General features: G+C 43.8%; 1 protein-coding gene across 2 annotated transcripts in view; it reads left to right on the forward strand.

Moving 5' to 3' along the window:
• The window catches only part of KIAA0586 (KIAA0586 ortholog), a 234614-nt gene that overhangs the window by 41524 nt on the left and 172837 nt on the right, over nt 1-20253 (forward strand). Inside the window, exons 9-11 of one of the 2 annotated variants that reach the window (XM_069733299.1) lie at nt 1753-1873; nt 3600-3717; nt 16555-16617. In XM_069733299.1, coding sequence (XP_069589400.1) covers nt 1753-1873; nt 3600-3717; nt 16555-16617 — 302 coding nt within the window. The remainder of the gene's footprint in view (nt 1-1752; nt 1874-3599; nt 3718-16554; nt 16618-20253) is intronic. The other variant, XM_069733306.1, reaches the window with a different exon arrangement.

A 20253-nucleotide genomic window follows, 5' to 3' on the forward strand; every position in this document is an offset into this window, starting at 1 on the left:
AGGAAAGGGGCGAGTGTAACTAAGGCGTCTATCGCCAGATGGATAAGAGATGCCATATATCTTGCTTATAGTGCTAGAGGCCAGACACCACCAGATGGCATCAGGGCCCACTCTACTCGAGCCATGGCCTCATCCTGGGCGGAAAGAGCGGACGTCTCCATAGACGTAATATGTAAGGCGGCAACGTGGTCATCTTCCACCTTTTTTAGACATTATCGTCTTGATTTATCTTCAGAGGCCAATTTAGTTTTTGGCCGTACAGTACTTAGTGCTGTAGTCCCCCCCAGATGATTGATCTTTGAAAATCTCTCGTAGGGGTGCTGTCGTGGCGATAGGAAAACCGGTTTTTACGTACCGGTAAGAGGATTTTACGGAGCCACGACAGCACCCGCACATTTTCCCCCGTAGTTGATCACTGGTTTCTGCACCCTTTTGGGGAAAGTGTGCTTTTTAAAAAATCACTCTTTAGAAGGTGATGGTATTTAGTAATGTTTAAGTGTATATGTTTATGTACTAACTCAATGGCGGTGTCCCTTATGCTCTGAAACACAAACTGGAGTGATGAGGGGGACCGCCCCTTTAAATCCTGTAGGTTCCTGTCCGGAAGGTGGGCGGATCCCCTCTCTCGTAGGGGTGCTGTCGTGGCTTGGTAAAATCCTCTTACCGGTACGTAAAAACTGTTTTTTTCTCCTGTAAACTCTATGTTGATGCCTTAGCCCAAAAAGCTCTACTTTTGTCTCATGTGGCCAGAGAACATTCTTCCAAAATGTTTTAGGCTTTTTCAGGTAAGTTTTGGCAAACTCCAGCCTGGCTTTTTTATGTCTCGGGGTAAGAAGTGGGGTCTTCCTGGGTCTCCTACCATACAGTCCCTTTTCATTCAGACGCCGACGGATAGTACGGGTTGACACTGTTGTACCCTCGGACTGCAGGGCAGCTTGAACTTGTTTGCATGTTAGTCGAGGTTCTTTATCCAACATCCGCACAATCTTGCATTGAAATCTCTTGTCAATTTTTCTTTTCCGTCCACATCTAGGGAGGTTAGCCACAGTGCCATGGGCTTTACACTTCTTGATGACACTGCGCACGGTAGACACAGGAACATTCAGGTCTTTGGAGATGGACTTGTAGCCTTGAGATTGCTCATGCTTCCTCACAATTTGGTTTCTCAAGTCCTCAGACAGTTCTTTGGTCTTCTTTCTTTTCTCCATGCTCAATGTGGTACACACAAGGACACAGGACAGAGGTTGAGTCAACTTTAATCCATGTCAACTGGCTGCAAGTGTGATTTAGTTATTGCCAACACCTGTTAGGTGCCACAGGTAAGTTACAGGTGCTGTTAATTACACAAATAAGAGAAGCATCACATGATTTTTCGAACAGTGCCAATACTTTTGTCCACCCCCTTTTTTATGTTTGGTGTGGAATTATATCCAATTTGGCTTTAGGACAATTCTTTTTGTGTTTTTTTTTCATTTAAGACAAATTAAATGAAGATAATAATAACAAAGAATTTGTGTTTGCAATCATTTTCAGGAAGAAAATTAGTATTATCTGACAGAATTGCAGAGGTGTCAATACTTTTGGCCATGACTGTATATATATATGTATATATATATATATATATATATATATATATATATATATATATATATATATATATATATATATATACACACATGCACACACACGTACATACATATATATATATATATATATATATATATATATTGTAGTTTTGTTTGTTTTTTATAGGTAAAGTGCCTTTTTTACATGAGATCCTTGGACGTGACAATGCATCTGTCTCTGGAGCTACATATAAAACCCACAATCCTTTAAACCTGACCACCTCCGAGAGTCAGCCCTTCAGGGACAGGTAACCTAAGTTGCACAGCGTTTCACATTATCGCTTGTTGTAAATTACTTCCCCATAATTATCTGGTACTGAAGGATCCCACGGGCAGGGAAATCTCACTTTTCACTGCCAGCTGACATCAAAGCTGTGGGTGCCAGGTCCTTGTAGCTAAATATATTGTTACCATAACTGTTATAGCCTCCGATGATACAGGAGCGTCCTCAGCTTATTCAGCATGCATATTCTTAGAATTTTTAAAGGGGTTGTGTGAAACTTTTTGAGGCCATCCTAGTTACCAACTGACAATGGCATATCCACCATTTTTGTGCTTTCCCAAGTCACAACTTATCTCATTCCCATCATTCCCTTGCTGATCACTGGAGGTACGACGGCTGGGATCCCCAGTGTTCCGTGATCTGAGCTTTACTGAACCCTGTGTTGAACAGATCAGAAGTTCACATGCTCAACGTTTGCTCCATTCATTGTCAATAAGACTGCCGGAAGTAGTCGAGCACAGTACTCTGCTTCTTCCAACAGTCCCTTAGGTAATGACAGAAGCGGAGGTCGAGCATGCGACCCTCTGCTCCATTTAAGGCTGGGCTCTGCTCTTGAGGTGCTAGCCATCGGACCCCAGTGATCAGCAACTTATCCCCTATTCTATGGATAAGGGATAACTTGCAGTTTTTAGTGCATTTATCTAGAATAGAAACCACCTATATTTAGTGTCTCTCTAAGAGATCGTCCCCTTTAACAACGATCATCACATTTATGGGACCCTTACGACATTTTAAAAATTAAAGGTAAAATTGTTCTTTATTAAGGGGAAATGTTATCTATTTTTTCGAGAACTATGAACAGTGTTGAAACATTTTCCATCTGTGGATTAGCATACACTTGACACATGTGAACCCATCCCATAATTATTTCTTGTAAGTAGTGACACCCATCTACTCGCACAATGTCAGGATCCTCCGTGAACACACAGATTTTGTCATGAATACATATCAGGACTAAATGATCATTCTGCAGCGTCGTGTTATCCCTGATTTCTGAGCTGGTCGCTGCTCCACCTGACTCTTCTAAATCTCAAATAACTACACTTATCTCATTAAGAGAAAAAAGGGCCTGAAGAAGTCTGCGCTGCCTCATCTGTCAGTATAGCACCCATGATGACCCATGGTGTTGTCGATTCATCTTGAGTGCGCTAATAGAGAAGCGAGCAGCCTCCCCAAGCTTGCCGGTACAGGAAAAGCCATGGACTGCGCTGTGGGCACGTTCTGGAAGTTGTCAGGGCTCTGTAGTGGTTATAGTCTTGTGCTGGATTCCAGCTGGAGCGTGGCCAAATTCTGGGATAGAGGAGATTGGCGTAACGATGGAACCACAGTGGACGTGATCCTACACACCGCGTGTGACGTAAAGCGTGCAAAACAAACATAAGAGTTGCTGGGGATTCCTGCAGGTTGGAGGCAATTTGCATTGCCCCTGTCTTGCATCCATCGGCCACCGATGTGGTTGCTGGGCCAGGATCCTGTAAATCTTTAATTGTAACATGTTCCATAGACCTGGCGCATTGAAATGCTTGGAGCTTGACTCATGCCGGACGTTGCTCTGGGCCGGCCAATAAATAATGGCCGGGATTGCTACAGGTAGGAGGTGGTTCACAGGGCTTCCTTCTGGCAGCTATGGACCACTGGGCCTGCAAATCGATCTCTAGTCACAATGTCGCTTTGTGTTTGCTTTATTCCAGCTACCTCCAGAATAAGCAGGCCTGCTCCGCTCATACATCGAGCACTGCTGTGCAGAAAGCCAATGACGTATTGCAGGATTTGGGCGCTTTAAAACAGGAGATGCAAAGTATGATGAAGGTGAGAATCTTAGGCGCTTACTTGGTTTGGTCACACTCCTAATTTTTAGCTCCATACATTGGCAAATGCTGGTGTGACACTTTGCAGAGGGAAAACTAAACAGGGTTAGAGTGTTCTTCAGTCTCTGTTTTGGTTGAATCACAGAGGTCAAATCTTCATCAGTCAAATAATCATGACATAACCTAGTAATATGCCATCACGTTATAAGTTTAATATTTGCCTGCAGTGAATTAGAATTATGTGGAAAGTTTGAAATTGGATGAGTATGGGGTTGTTTCAGAGAAACAATATCTTTTCAGAGAGAAGCAGAGTCCTCAGGGTTTATGAATATCCCAATCTAGTGTTAGTGCCTGCAAAATCACACGTCAGTCAGACATTTCCTCTGCTGCTTGCTTTACAGAGGAAATTTAGCATTATATTTTGACCATTTAGGGAAAGGCTACGTTCACCTTTTGAAATGAAAATAATGTTTGTTAGTGGTCACCTTTTGAAGTTTCAGGCTGCAATCTTCATTCTTTCATTCATTTAAACATCCTGTGATATGCAGTTTACAACCTGATTAAAGTTTCTGATTTTTCACTTGTGGGAGCGTCCCTCTCAGTAATATAGGCTGGATATGAGGTCTGTGTGTGTATGCCCTAATTGGTGATGTCTTGACAAGCTGAATAGGGTCCTGAGGGTAATAACTGTTAAAAATTGTTTAGCAAGCAGTAAATTGCAAAATTGCTTGTATTCAGAAGAACTATCCAACAAGGCCAAGGTAAGCGTACAATCCATGAAAATGCTGATTGCGCAAGTCCGACATATTCACGTATTCTTTGTAAAGCGTTTTAAGGAAAACTGAACAATATTTGTTTTGCATTTTGCCATAGTAATATTTAGGACCTGGACTGGCTTCAGAGCTGAAATCTCTTAGTGCTGTCTGTTAAGTATTTGCACCGAGCTTCCTAAAGCGTAAAAAGTGATGGTTACACCAGAAAATGAACAGTTATCTCTGTGCAAATATTCAGTATTTGCATCAGATTTTTCTGCTGCAGAACCAGAATGTTGGCAGGAAAAACTCTGCTTAGAATGAGCGCATTTTTTTATGATTTTTTTTTAATTTTTCCCCGTTCATTTGAACTGGTAAAAATGCTGTAATATGTTGAAAGCATTGACATTATGCAAATTTGAAGCTACTTCAAATTTTTTTTTTTTTTTATTTGTTTATTAAGCAGCAAAAAAATAAGACATATTTTGCATATAACCAGATCAGCATATATGCACTCATCATAACAACTATGAAAACAGAAAATGTATACAATGAGTTTCCATTAACCCCTTCACCCCAAAGCCTGTTTTCACCTAAGTGACAGGGCCAATTTTTACAATTCTGACCACTGTCACTTTATGAGGTCATAACTCTGAAACGCTTCAACGGATCCTGGTGATTCTGACACTGTTTTCTCGTGACATATTGTACTTCATGATAGTGGTAAAACTTCTTCGATATGACTTGCATTTATTTGTGTGAAAAACAAAAATTTGTCGGAAATTATGAAAATTTTGCAATTTTCAAACTCTTAGTTTTTATGCCCTTAAATTAGAGAGTTATATCACATAATATAGTTAATAAACAACATTTCCCACATGTCTGCTTTACATCAGCAAAATTTTGGAAACATAATTTTTTTTTTTTGCGAGGAAGTTATAAGGGTTAAAAGTTGACCAGCGATTTCTCATTTTTGCAACAAAATTTGCAAAACCATTTTTTTACGGACCACCTCACACTTGAAGTGACTTTGAGGGGTCTATATGACAGAAAATGCCCAAAAGTGACACCATTCTAAAAACTGCACCCCTCAAGGTGCTCAAAACCACATTCAAAAAGGTTATTAACCCTTCAGGTGCTTCACAGGAATTTTTTGAATGTTTAAAAAAATTGAACATTTAACTTTTTTTTCACAAAATTTTTACTTCAGGTCCAATTTGTTTCATTTTACCAAGGGTAACAGGAGAAATTGGACCACAAAAGACGTTGTACAATTTGTCCTGAGTACGCCGATACCCCATATGTGGGGGTAAACCACTGTTTGAGCACATGGCAGAGCTCGGAAGGGAAGGAGCGCCATTTGACTTTTCAATGCAAGATTTGCTGGAATTGAGATCGGAGCCCATGTCACGATTGGAGAGCCCCTGATGTGCCTAAACAGTGGAAACCCCCACAAGTGACACCATTTTGGAAAGTAGACCCCCTAAGGAACTAATCTAGATGTGTGGTGAGCACTTTGAACCTCCAAGTGCTTCACAGAAGTTTATAATGTAGAGCCGTAAAAAAAAAATTATATTAATTTTCACAAAAAATGATCTTTTTGCCCCAAATTTTTTATTTTACCAAGGGTAACAGGATAAATTGGACCCCAAAAGTTGTTGTGCAATTTGTCCTGAGTACGCCGATACTTCATATATGGGGATAAACCACTGTTTGAGCGCATGGCAGAGCTCGGAAGGGAAGGAGTGCCATTTGACTTTTCAATGCAAAATTGGCTGGAATTGAGATCGGACGCCATGTCGCATTTGGAGAGCCCCTGACGTGCCTTAACAGTGGAAACCCCCCACAAGTGACCCCATTTTGGAAAGAAGACCCCCTAAGGAACTTATCTAGATGTGTGGTGAGCACTTTTAACCCCCAATTGTTTCACTAAAGTTTAGAATGTAGCATTGTGAAAATTAAAAAAATCATTTTTTCTTTCCACAAAATGATGTTTTAGCCCGCAATTTTTTTTCCCAAGGGTAACAGGAGAAATTGGACCACAAATGATATTGTCCAATTTGTCCTGAGTACGCTGATACCCCACATGTGAGGGGGAACCACCGTTTGAGTGCATGGCAGAGCTCGGAAGGGAAGGAGCACCGTTTGAAATGTAGACTTAGATGGATTGGACTGCAGGTGTCATGTTGCATTTGCAGAGCCCCTGATGTATCTAAACAGTAGAAACCCACCACAAGTGACCCCATATTGGAAACTAGACCCCCCAAGGAACTTATCTAGATGTGTTGTGAGAGCTTTGAACCAACAAGTGTTTCACTACAGTTTATAACGCAGAGCCGTGAAAATAAAAAATATTTTTTTTTCACGAAAATGATATTTTAGCCCCCACGTTTTTATTTTCCCAAGGGTAACAGGACAAATTAGACCCCAAAAGTTGTTGTCCAACTTGTCCTGAGAACGCTGATACCCCATATGTTGGGGGAAACCACTGTTTGGGCGCACAGGAGAACTCGGAAGGGAAGGAGCAGTGTTTTACTTTTTCAAAGCAGAATTGGCTGGAATTGAGATCGGACGCCATGTCGCGTTTGGAGAGCCCCTGATGTGCCTAAACAGTGGAAACCCCCAATTATAACTGAAACCCTAACCCCGACCCCAACCCTAACCCTAACCCTAGCCCTAATGGGAAAATGGAAATAAATACATTTTTTTACAATTTATTATTTTTCCCTAACTAAGGGGGTGATGAAGGGGGGTTTGATTTACTTTTATAGCGTTTTTTGGCGGATTTTTAGGGTTGGCAGCTGTCACACACTAAAAGATGCTTTTTATTGCAAAAAATAGTTTTTGCATCACCACATTTTGAGAGCTATAATTTATCCATATTTTGGCCCACAGAGTCATGTGAGATCTTGTTTTTTGCGGGACGAGTTGCCGTTTTTATTGGTAACATTTTCGGGCAGATGACATTTTTTTGATCGCTTTTTATTCCGATTTTTTGGAGGCGGAATGAACAAAAACCAGCAATTCCTGAATTTCTTTTAGGGGGGGCGTTTATACCGTTCCACGTGTGGTAAAATTGATAAAGCAGTTTTATTCTTCGGGTCAGTACGATTACAGCGATACCTCATTTATGTAATTTTTTTAATGTTTTGGCACTTTTACACAATAAAAACTATTTTATATAAAAAAATAATTGTTTTTGCATCGCATTATTCTGAGAGCTATAACTTTTTTATTTTTTTGCTGATGATGCTGTATGGCGGCTTTTTTTTTGCGGGACAAGATGACGTTTTCAGCGGTACCATGGTTATTTATATCCGTCGTTTTGATCGCGTGTTATTCCACTTTTTGTTCGCCTGTATGATAATAAAGCAATGTTTTTTGCCTTGTTTTTTATTTTTTTTTTTTGCGGTGTTCACTGAAGGGGATAACTAGTGGGATAGTTTTATAGAGCGGGTCGTTATGGACGCGGCGATACCAAATATGTGTACATTTATTGTTTTTTTTTAATTTACATAAATGGATTTATTGGGAAATTTTTTTTTTTTTTTTTTTTTTTTTACACTTTCTATTTTTTTTTTTTTGTAACTTTCTACCATTGTCCCAGGGTGGGACATCTCTGTATTAGATCAGATCGTTGATCTGACAGGCAGTTTAGCTGGCTTTCCAGCGCCTGCTCTCAGCAGGCGCTGGCTAGCCAGGTCATTTCATGACCCGGAAGGAGTCCGGCGGCCATCTTGGATCCGGGGACTCCTTTCGGGTCACCGGAGCAACGCGATCTCATTGCGTTGCTCCGGTGGGAGAGCGCAGGGAGCCCCCGTCCCTGCGCGATCCCCCTCTATGCCGCTGTCACTACTGACAGCGGCATCAGAAGGGTTAAATGCCCGCGATCGGCGATAGCGCCGATCGTGGGCATTGCTGCGTGGTGTCAGCTGTCATATACAGCTGACACCCGCACCCGATCACCGCGGCGCTCAGCGCGAGACCGCGGTGATCGGTGCGCCGTACTAGTACTGCTGCTGGCACAAATGCAGTGCCGGCAGCGCAGTCCTAGTACGGCGCGTGGCGCGAAGGGGTTAATACAAATCTCAATACATAGACTTGGAAATATTATAGTATGCCTAAAGTACCTACATTAAAACCCTAAAACTATCTTACTGCCGAAACAATCTCCATCTCATTAATAATTTTAATGTTGAAGTGTAGTGTGAGCCAATGCATATTTTACCTCTAACTCTATCATGTTGGAGCTAGGCTATCAACCACGTCTCTAACCGTCAACAAAGCAGAATTAGGGCCCACAGATAACATATATGTATATAATGTGGAGATAAGACCACGAGGTCCCTGTGATTTAAGGATCCCTATTTGTGGGAAGGATGATGTATTTGTTCTATATTTACGTTGCGTATATGTGATTGAATTGCTCATCTGAGCTGCAGATAGCGAAAGAACTGGGGTCTCGGGATATTATACTTCATTTGTAGTTGTTCAAAAGACATTAGAACGCCCTGCTCATGTAGATCATTAATCAAAAAGACACCATGTGAAGTCCAGAACTGAGCGGATGGGTGATTTAGTAGCCCCGGGAAGTACATATTATTCCATAATGGCATTTCAGCTATAATACCATCAAAGTGGATTACTGTTTCCAAATCAGCCTTGCTAATCGGAGTAATGGTAGTAGTCTAGGGGTATTGGGTCTATCTACTTCTAAGAAACCCAACAGGCAATCAATCTTTGTGGCATGGGTCAGTTGGCTCTCTAAATTTGGTAAATAACCTCCAGGCATCCATTTACCCAAAGCTCTGAGTTGTCCGGTCAAATAATACAGAAAAAATCTGGTAGTGCCGCTCCTCTCATTTGTTTAGATCTACAGTATGTAGGGTAATAATAATTATAATAATAATTTTTATTTATACAGAGCCAACATATTCCGCAGCACTTTACAATTAAGCGGGGACATGTACAAACAATAAATTTGGTACGAGTTAAGACAATTTAAACAGTGACATTAGGGGTGAGGTCCCTGCTCGCAAGCTTACAATCTACAAGGAAATGGGGGGGACACGATAGGTGAAAAGTGCTTATTTCAGGTCTGGCAATTATAATAAACTAGATGGTGGCCCGATTCTAACGCATCAGGTATTCTAGAATATGCATATCCACGTAGTATATTGCCCAGCCACGTAGTATATTGCCCAGCCACGTAGTATATTGCCCAGCCACGTAGTATATTGACCAGCCACGTAGTATATTGCCCAGCTACGTAGTATATTGCCCAGTCACGTAGTATATTGCCCAGCTACGTAGTATATTGCCCAGCCACGTAGTATATTGGCCAGTTACGTAGTATATTGCCCAGCTACGTAGTATATTGCCCAGCCACGTAGTATATTGCCCAGTCACGTAGTATATTGCCCAGTCACGTAGTATATTGCCCAGCCGCGTAGTATATAGGCCAGTTACGTAGTATATTGCCCAGCCATGTAGTATATTGCCCAGTCACGTAGTATATTGCCCAGCCATGTAGTATATTGCCCAGCCATGTAGTATATTGCCCAGCCACGTAGTATATTGCCCAGTCACGTAGTATATTGCCCAGTCACGTAGTATATAGGCCAGTTATGTAGTATATTGCCCAGCCATGTAGTATATTGCCCAGCCACGTACTATATTGCCCAGTGACTTAGTATATTGCCCAGCCACATAGTATATTGCCCAGTCACGTATGTAACAGGTTAAAAAATAAACATATACTCACCCTCCGAGAGCCCCTTGTAGTCCTGTCGTCTGTGTGCGTTGCACGCGGCAGCTTCCTGTCCCAGGGTTGGTATGTATAATTATAAACATAAGGATGAATGACCTCGGGGAGATCAAAACATCCAACACCGTGGAGACACCATCACATGTTTCTCAACCGCTAAGTCTTCTGGGTAATTTCGCAATTCATCTATGGGAACGGAAGATGGCGGCAGGCGCAAGCGCATCGTCGGACGACGGAGGGTGAGAATAGCAGGTTTTTGTTTTTTTATTATTTTTAACATTAGATCTTTTTACTATTGATGCCGCATAGGCAGCATCAATAGTAAAAAGATGGGGACACACAGGGTTAATAGCAGCGGTAACGTTACCGCTGGCATTAACCCTGTGTGAGTGGAGGGGAGTATGCGGGCGCCGGGCACTGACTGCAGGGGAGTAGGGAGGGACTAATTGGACTGTGCCCTTCGCTGATTGGTCGCGGCAGCCATGACGGGCAGCAGGTGAGACCAATCAGTGACGCGGGATTTCCGTTACGGAAGTTGCAGACAGATAGAGAGATAGATGGAAGTACCCCTTAGACAATTATATATATAGATAGGGATTTTCATATAAAGCTGCATGATCCGGTCATCAGCCCATGTGTTTAAGTGCAATAGTCAAGTATCAAGTGCAGTTATCGTGGGCATGGAGGGTGTGGAGACAGATGAATAGAAGGGTGCAGATTCAGGGTAGATAATTTAAGTTTAGGTCTAGCTTTCCCCCATGTAAAGGACAAAGTTAGTGAGTTTAAACTCGAAAAAAATGTCTAGGAACCAGTACTGCACTATGCTGAAGGGAGTAATTAAGCTTCGGAAGTGGTATCATTTTAATCAAATTTACACGTCCAGATACAGACAATGGTAATTTACTCCACGCAGTGAATTTGTGTTTGACTAAGTCCAGCAGCGGGAGAATACTAAATTGTAGATCAAGTCTACTGCATTTTGGTACAATTATTCCTAAGTATTTAAAATTAGATGCGATCGGTAATGGAGATAACATTTCAAGGTGATCTGTTGAGACATGGGAAAGAGGCATTAAAGCGGATTTATCCCAATTAATATATAATCCCGAGTGCTTACTAAATCCATCTACAGGTCCTTCTCAAAAAATTAGCATATAGTGTTAAATTTCATTTACCATAATGTAATGATTACAATTAAACTTTCATATATTATAGATTAATTATCCACCAACTGAAATTTGTCAGGTCTTTTATTGTTTTAATACTGATGATTTTGGCATACAACTCCTGATAACCCAAAAAACCTGTCTCAATAAATTAGCATATCAAGAAAAGGTTCTCTAAACGACCTATTACCCTAATCTTCTGAATCAACTAATTAGCTCTAAACACATGCAAAAGTTACCTGAGGCTTTTATAAACTCCCTGCCTGGTTCATTACTCAAAACCCCCATCATGGGTAAAGGTACTGTCACACTAGACGATATCGCTAGCGATCCGTGACGTTGCAGCGTCCTCGCTAGCGATATCGTCCAGTGTGACAGGCAGCAGCGATCAGGCCCCTGCTGGGAGATCGCTGGTCGGGGAAGAAAGTCCAGAACTTTATTTCGTCGCTGGACTCCCCGTAGACATCGCTGAATCGGCGTGTGTGACACCGATTCAGCGATGTCTTTGCTGGTAACCAGGGTAAACATCGGGTAACTATGCGCAAGGCCGCGCTTAGTAACCCGATGTTTACCCTGGTTACCATCCTAAAAGTAAAAAAACAAACACTACATACTTACCTACCGCTCTCTGTCCTCCAGCGCTGTGCTCTGCACTCCTCCTGCTCTGGCTGTGAGCGTCGGTCAGCCGGAAAGCAGAGCGGTGACGTCACCGCTCTGCTTTCTGGCTGCCCGGCGCTCACAGCCAGACCAGAGAAGCAGAGCGCCGAGGACAGACAGCGGTAGGTAAGTATGTAGCGTTTGTTTTTTTACTTTTTAGGATGGTAACCAGGGTAAACATCGGGTTACTAAGCGCGGCCCTGGTTACCGGGGACCTCGGGATCGTTGGTCGCTGGAGAGCTGTCTGTGTGACAGCTCTCCAGCGACCAAACAGCGACGCTGCAGCGATCCGGATCGTTGTCGGTATCGCTGCAGCGTCGCTATGTGTGACGGTACCTTAAGACTAGCGACCTGACAGATGTCAAGAAGGCCATCATTGACACCCTCAAGCAAGAGGGTAAGACCCAGAAAGAAATTTCTCAACAAATAGGCTGTTCCCAGAGTGCTGTATCAAGGCACCTCAATGGTAAGTCTGTTGGAAGGAAACAATGTGGCAGAAAACGCTGTACAACGAGAAGAGGAGACCGGACCCTGAGGAAGATTGTGGAGAAGGACCGATTCCAGACCTTGGGGAACCTGAGGAAGCAGTGGATTGAGTCTGGTGTGGAAACATCCAGAGCCACCGTGCACAGGCGTGTGCAGGAAATGGGCTACAGGTGCCGCATTCCCCAGGTAAAGCCACTTTTGAACCATAAACAGCGGCAGAGGCGCCTGACCTGGGCTACAGAGAAGCAGCACTGGACTGTTGCTAAGTGGTCCCAAGTACTTTTTTCTGATGAAAGCAAATTTTGCATGTCATTCGGAAATCAAGGTGCCAGAGTCTGGAGGAAGACTGGGGAGAAGGAAATGCCAAAATGCCTGAAGTCCAGTGTCAAGTACCCACAGTCAGTGATGGTGTGGGGTGCCATGTCAGCTGCTGGTGTTGGTCCACTGTGTTTCATCAAGGGCAGGGTCAATGCAGCTAGCTATCAGGAGATTTTGGAGCACTTCATGCTTCCATCGGCTGAAATGCTTTATGGAGATGAAGATTTCATTTTTCAGCACGACCTGGCACCTGCTCACAGTGCCAAAACCACTGGTAAATAGTTTACTGACCATGGTATTACTGTGCTCAATTGGCCTGCCAACTCTCCTGACCTGAACCCCATAGAGAATCTGTGGGATATTGTGAAGAGAAAGTTGAGAGACGCACGACCCAACACTCTGGATGAGCTTAAGGCCGCTATTGAAGCATCCTGGGCCTCCATAACATCTCAGCAGTGTCACAGGCTGATTGCCTCCATGCCACGCCGCATTGAAGCAGTCATTTCTGCCAAAGGATTCCCGACCAAGTATTGAGTGCATAACTGAACATTATTATTTGATGGTTTTTTTGTTTGTTATTAAAAAACACTTTTATTTGATTGGATGGGTGAAATATGCTAATTTATTGAGACAGGTTTTTTGGGTTATCAGGAGTTGTATGCCAAAATCATCAGTATTAAAACAATAAAAGACCTGACAAATTTCAGTTGGTGGATAATGAATCTATAATATATGAAAGTTTAATTGTAATCATTACATTATGGTAAATAATGAAATTTAACACTATATGCTAATTTTTTGAGAAGGACCTGTATATTGGAAATTACATGCGGCAGTGTCTCCTGTACTTCATCCATAAATATTACCATATCATCCGCATGTAAGCCAATAATGTTCGTGCGGTCTGCTATTTTAATACCTTTAATGGCAGGAGTGGATCTCATGCGTATCGCTAATGTTTCAAGCGCAAAGAGGGACAGAGGCAGAGGGCATCCTTGATGTGTTCTCCTTTCCAAGGAGAGCATCTCGGATATGGAATTATTAATAATTATCTGGGCTTTTGGTCTCATATATATTGCACAAATCCAGTTTTGAAATTTAGGAGCAAATCGATATCTCTGGAGACATTCAAGTGGGAAGGGCCATTCAAGAGAATCAAATGCCTTGGCTGCGTCTAGCAAGGCCATAGCCCACTTATTCTCCAGTGCCAATGAACTATATTGAGCTATTGACTGGACTCTCCTGATATTAATAGAAGTACTCTTACCCAGCATAAATCCAATCTGGTCTGGGTATATTATTGCCAGTATTACCGTATTTAATCTAGTGGCCAGAATTTTAGTAAAAATCTTATAGTCCACGTTTACTAATGAGATAGGACGATACGATCCACATTCTAGGGCGTCCTTCCCCTTTATAATTTAAAAAAAAAAATTCTTTATAATAAGAGTCTGAAGGAGAGCCCCCTCTCCAAATCCCCTGAAATCCTTTCAAAAGAATTGGCACCAGAATGTCCAGATATTTCCTATTCATTTCTATGGGGAAACCATCTTGGCCGGGTGCCTTTCCAGAAGCCATATCCGCTATGGCCACATTTATCTCTTCAAGAGTGAAATCTGCGTCTAGAAAGGCTTGTGTGGGACTCGGTGTAGGAAACTCTGTCTGATAAATAGTCTAGGGCAATCCAAAGTATCAAAATCCCCCTTGGAGCGATTTAACCCTTTCTAGTAATCATGGAAGCATTGAAGTACGTCTTCTGTTGAAGTCACTATTGAACCGTCTGATTTCCGAATTTTAAGTATAGTGTTGAATGTATTATGTTGGTGTACCATAAATGCTGAAAGCTTACTAGATTGGTTTCCTTATTCAAAATACGCCTGCCGAGTGAAAAACAATTTATGCTTAGATTTGGTGTCTGCATATTGATTATATAATCTATAAGAATGTAACCACTCAGCTCTGTTCTCACTTGTTTGACTAGCTATGTAAGCCGCTTCTGAGTCTCAGATGTCTCTCCATGTCACCATCTTCCTGTGAAGTCACACGTTTAATATAAGAGATTGTAGAGGATAAACATCCTATCAAATATGCCTTGAAAACATCCCCAAAACATTAATATTTTGCGGTTCTGCATGGGACGAGACGAAACAGTCCAGTTGATCTATAGTCCTGTTTATTGAGGCCTATCCGCTTCAGCCAATACGGATTTAGTTTCCAAACTACATTCTCCACAAATCTAACCAACCACTATCTTCCATAAATATTGATAATGGAGACATTATCCCCAAAGCCTCACCATCCAATCTGAGCCTATCAAGGCTATCATCCATGACTAAATTGAAATCTCCCATGCACATAATATGTGCATCTGGATAATTTAAAGCAAAGCCTATAGCCTTTTTTAAAATTGACATATTAGCTGGGGGGATTATATATACACATTATGACGTAGTCTTTCAAGTTCACCAATGCATGTACAAAGACAAAACGCCCCTCAGGATCCCTCCGTACCTCTCTAACCTCCCAGCTAACATCTTTGTGCATTAATAAAGAAACCCCTCTAGAGTAACTAGTATGAAATGTATAAACAGACCATTTCACCCAAGGTGGTCAGGTGCGTTTCAATCAGAGCTATAATATGAGGATGATAACGTCGTATTTGAGAAAATACTTTAAAACTCTTTCGGGGTGATCCGATGCCTCTCACATTCCAGGTCATACATGTAATTTCTTCTTCGCCTCATTGGGGGACACAGGACTGTGGGTGTATGCTTCTGCCGCCAGGAGGCTGACCATAGGCTGTACAGGTGCCCACGGATGTCCGTGCGACCCCCCTGCTTGCTACGCCTATGATTCAGCTGCGGTGATAGAGGGGTGGTGGACGGTCCCTCTCCTTATCCCAGGGTGGGAGGATGGAGCTAGGGTTCATGCTCCGTCTTTTATTCTGCCCTCCCCCGCTAAATTTTTGAAGCCACGTTGACCCACTCTTGGCAGAGGTACAGCTTGCAGAAGGGGGAGGGGGGCTAAAGGGGGGCTCCTGACACAGCGCGGGTTACCTTTAGAAAGGCATCTAGGCAGGTTCGGGCATCCTTGCGCCGGGCCGGCGCCAAGTCAATAGGCCAAGCTCCAGTCGGCGCCACGGTTCTTGTGGCGCTAGGCGGCACCGCAGCGGTCCAGTGCGGCCGGCGCCGCGGCCTTCCCAGCTGCACCAGGCGCCGGTCTAGCATCTTGGGTTCACTTCCTGGTCAATCAGGAGGTCTTCTCCCCGGCTTCTGTCCGGGACGGGCCGCACTGAGAAGCCCCGCCCCCTCGGCGTGTCTAATTCTGAGTCTGCCCCCTCCTTTCCTCGCTGAGGGGAAATCGATGCCCCGGCTTCGGCCTGCTATAGGCCGCAGCGGCGCTGCAATCCCGGCGGTTCCTCCCTCGGATGTCGGCACGAAATAAAGGTGGCACACTCTCGCCGTTTTGATGGTCAGCTCCCGCGAGTTCCCCAGCATTTTCCCCTCAGGCAGAGACTGGGGTGGTTCCACCGGAATGGGTCATGTCATTATCGCAATCCATGGCGTCCCTAATTAAGGCAGTCGAGTCCCTTCAAACAGGTCTGTATAATCTCTGCTTCCTACTCCCCTTTCCCAACTCGCTTTTACCCAACTTTTACCTTTCTCTTATCCCTGTGGCTTTCTTCCTTACAGCCCCTAACGGGACTCCAGTACTCCAAATGGGTTTACTTCCTCTCCTTGTCTCTTCAGTATGAGGTCAGTACCATCCACCTCACAAAACTGCGTTTTATATCCACCACCCATGCTCACTTCTCCCTCATTATGATCTCTGTGTTTGATCATTGTTATTTTGTGGACATTTGACATTTACCATTACCTCTGTGGACAATTTTTACTGTAATCTCTGTGAATGTTTATCAGTATCTCACTGGACATGTATTGTCTCCTCCTTTTATATGCATAGACATATACCAGTATGCTGGTTCATAGCATTTCCCTATATCTCTCTGTATTGCTCATGAAACATTGTAACTAAAGGTATGCGGAATACCTACAATCCCCTTTGGGACATTACCGTTATAGAGTTCGTAGGACCCTGATTGTTGTTATAGTCTCTCCCATTATTGTATATATTGTATATATACTGTACATGCCTGTTCTCTACCTATAGGGCTGTTGTATTTTCATATTGTATTTTTAATTTATCTCCTCACATAAGAGTGACACTTTGTATTTTTTCATTCTTTTTCAGTAAGGTTTGATAAAGACCCAGCGGGTCGAAATGTTACCTTATACCACTGTAGTGAATTATTTTGGTGTTTTGAAAATAAAAAAAACACATCCTTTGCATTTAAACAGGTTTGTCAGCATTCATCACTTTCGGATGGAATCTCTCCGGTTAGTCATTGCGTCAGTGGAAAAGGGGGAGTTCTTAGCCTCGATAGACATTCAGGATGCCTACTTGCATATTCCCATATTTCCTTCACATCAAAGATTTCTCCGTTTTGCCATAAACAGCCTACATTTCCAGTTCACGGCTTTACCCTTCAGGCTGGCCTCTGCTCCCAGGGTGTTCACAAAGGTCATGCCAACTGTGGTGTCCATTCTGCACTCCCGAGGCATATTGGTTTTGCCATATCTAGACGATCTTCTCATCAAAGGGCCGACCTTTCAGGCCTGCGAAAAAAATGTCAGCATTTCACTAGACACTCTTTCTCGTCTGGGTTGGCTATTGAACTTAAAGTCATCCCTCGTACCATCTCGGAGAATTTCATTTCTAGGGATAATTTTCGACACCTCTCAAGCTCTGACAATCTTGCCCCAGGACAAGGTCCTGGCTCTTCGGCGAGAGGTGATGGCCCTTCGGCAGCCATGCTTTCATAAAATCTGGTCCTGCATGAGGGTCTTAGGAAGGATGGTTGCGACAATGGAAGCAGTGCCATTTGCACAGCTTCATCTTCGACCTCTCCAACATGCACTTTTAGCAGCATGGGACAAAAATCCATTCTCCCTCAACCTCAGCCAACCCATTGGCTAGTGGTTACAACGGATGCCAGTCTACTAGGTTGGGGAGCTGTGTTCTTTCACCACACAACCCAGGTGCGCTGGTCCCCTCTGGAGTCAATTCTTCCGATCAATCTCTTAGAGATTCGGGCAGTTCGACTGGCTTTGCAGCATTTCCATCATCTTCTGGCAGGCCGCCCTGTCCGGATTCAATCGGACAATGCCACAGCCGTGGCATACATAAATCATCAGGGAGGCACCCGCAGCAAGGCGGCCATGCTGGAAGTAAAGCCAATACTTTTCTGGGCCGAGAGGAATCACTCGGTGATTTCGGCAGTCCACATTCCGGGCGAAGAGAACTGGGCGGCGGATTTCCTCAGTCAGCAGGGCCTGGCGTCTGGGAAATGGTCTCTCCATCCCAAGGTATTTCAGCAAATTTGCCATCGATGGGGGACTCCGGACGTGGATCTAACGGCGTCCGGGAGGAATGCCAAGGTGCCCAGGTTTGTCACCCGGTACCGAGATACACAGGCAATCGCCATGGATGCGTTAGTTCTGACTTGGAACCAGTTTCCTCTCCCATATCTGTTTCCCCCGCTGGCACTGCTCCCGAAAGTAATCAAGAAAATCAAGTCAGAGGGAGTGCCAGCTATTCTGGTCGCCCCGGATTGGCCGTGTCGTCGTAGTACGCGGACCTAGTACAGCTGCTCGCCGGAGTTCTGTGGCGGCTCCCCGACCGTCCGGATCTTCTATCTCAAGGGCCGATTTACCACCAGAACTTAGGGGCCCTGCGTTTAATGGCCTGGCCGTTGAATCTTGGGTTTTAACACAATCCGGGTTCTCCCAAGAGGTGGCTGATACCATGATCAGTGCCAGAAAATTTGTTTTGGCTCGGATTTATTATCACTCTTGGAAGGCTTTTCTTTCGTGGTGCAGAGAGCGCAGACTACCTCATCTGCGTTTTTCCATCCCAAACATTCTCCAAGCAGGCCTGGATTCAGGGTTGGCACCAAGTACTCTTAAAAGACAGATTTCAGCCTTGTCGGTCCTTTTTCAGCACAGGATTGCAAATAACCTACATGTAAAGACCTTCTTACAGGGAGTCGCTCATAAGGTCCCTCCTTATAGGACTCCTCTGGAGGCTTGGGACCTTAATTTGGTCTTAAGGGCCTTGCAGGAAGCTCCTTTCAAACCCCTTCAGGACATTTCATAAACTTTCCTTTCGTAGAAAGTCGTATTCTTAGTGGCCATAACTTCCATAAGGCGGGTATCAGAGCTGGCTGCCCTTTCCTGTCGTGCTCCTTTTTTACGGTTCCATCAGGATAAGGTGGTGCTCAGACCAGCACCCTCCTTTTTTTACCAAAGGTTGTGTCCTTGTTCCATATTAACAAAGATATAGTTCTTCCCTCTTTTTGTCCGGCACCAACGCACCGTGTGGAAAAAGCCCTCCATACGTTAGACCTAGTGAGAGCGCTGAGGAGGTACATTTCTCGTACAGCTCCTTTTCGACAGACAGATACTGTTTGTCCTCCCAGAGGGTCGCAGGAATGGTTTCATGGCCTCGAAATCTACATTGGCCAGGTGGATACGTTCAGCTATTCAGGAGGCCTACCGCGCCAAGGGTATGATGGTTCCAGCTGGAATCAAAGCTCACTCCACTAGAGCAGTGGGGGCTTCCTGGGCAATTCGGCACCAGGCCTCAGCAAAACAGGTTTGCAAAGCTGGGACCTGGTTTAGTCTGCATACCTTTGCCAAACACTACAATATCCACTCTCAGATCTCTGCAGATGCAAGTCTGGGTAGAAGGATTCTTCATGCAGGTGTAACGCACTTATAACGACAGCTGCCTGGATAATTATAACCGGTGAGTTAATTCCCGACTCAGGGACTGCTTTAGGACATCCCACAGTCCTGTGTCCCCCAATGAGGCGAAGGAGAAATAGGGATATTTTTTTTAACTTTTCGGCTGCACTCGAAGTTCTTGAGCAGTGCATAATTAATGTTTTAAGATTGTGACAGACAGCACTTTTGTACCGTGCAGGTGTTACTTGCCTGACGCACCAATATGTAACAGTGCAAAAAAAAAAAATTATATATTGCAGCGTCAGTAATTTGTTGCAACACTTATAATTATGGTCTCAGGGGAGGAGAGGGCCAGGGAAGCAAAATTAAGAGCAAAGAGAGCTCGGCATATAATGTGTCATGCACAACTATTCATCTATGTCAATTGCAGTCTCTTCCTTTAAGCAATGTAATAAAAGGTTTACAGCAATCCCAGCGTGGTGGGCAATAAGCGGGACCCCCAGTTAATTCAGTCTGGGCAGTGGGAGCAGAGGGAGAAGCACTAGTGCAGATGCTGAGGCCGGCGTTTTATGTTATTAATGAGGG

The sequence above is a fragment of the Ranitomeya imitator genome, chromosome 1 (genome assembly GCF_032444005.1).
Source record: "Ranitomeya imitator isolate aRanImi1 chromosome 1, aRanImi1.pri, whole genome shotgun sequence".
Lineage (NCBI taxonomy): Eukaryota > Metazoa > Chordata > Amphibia > Anura > Dendrobatidae > Ranitomeya > Ranitomeya imitator.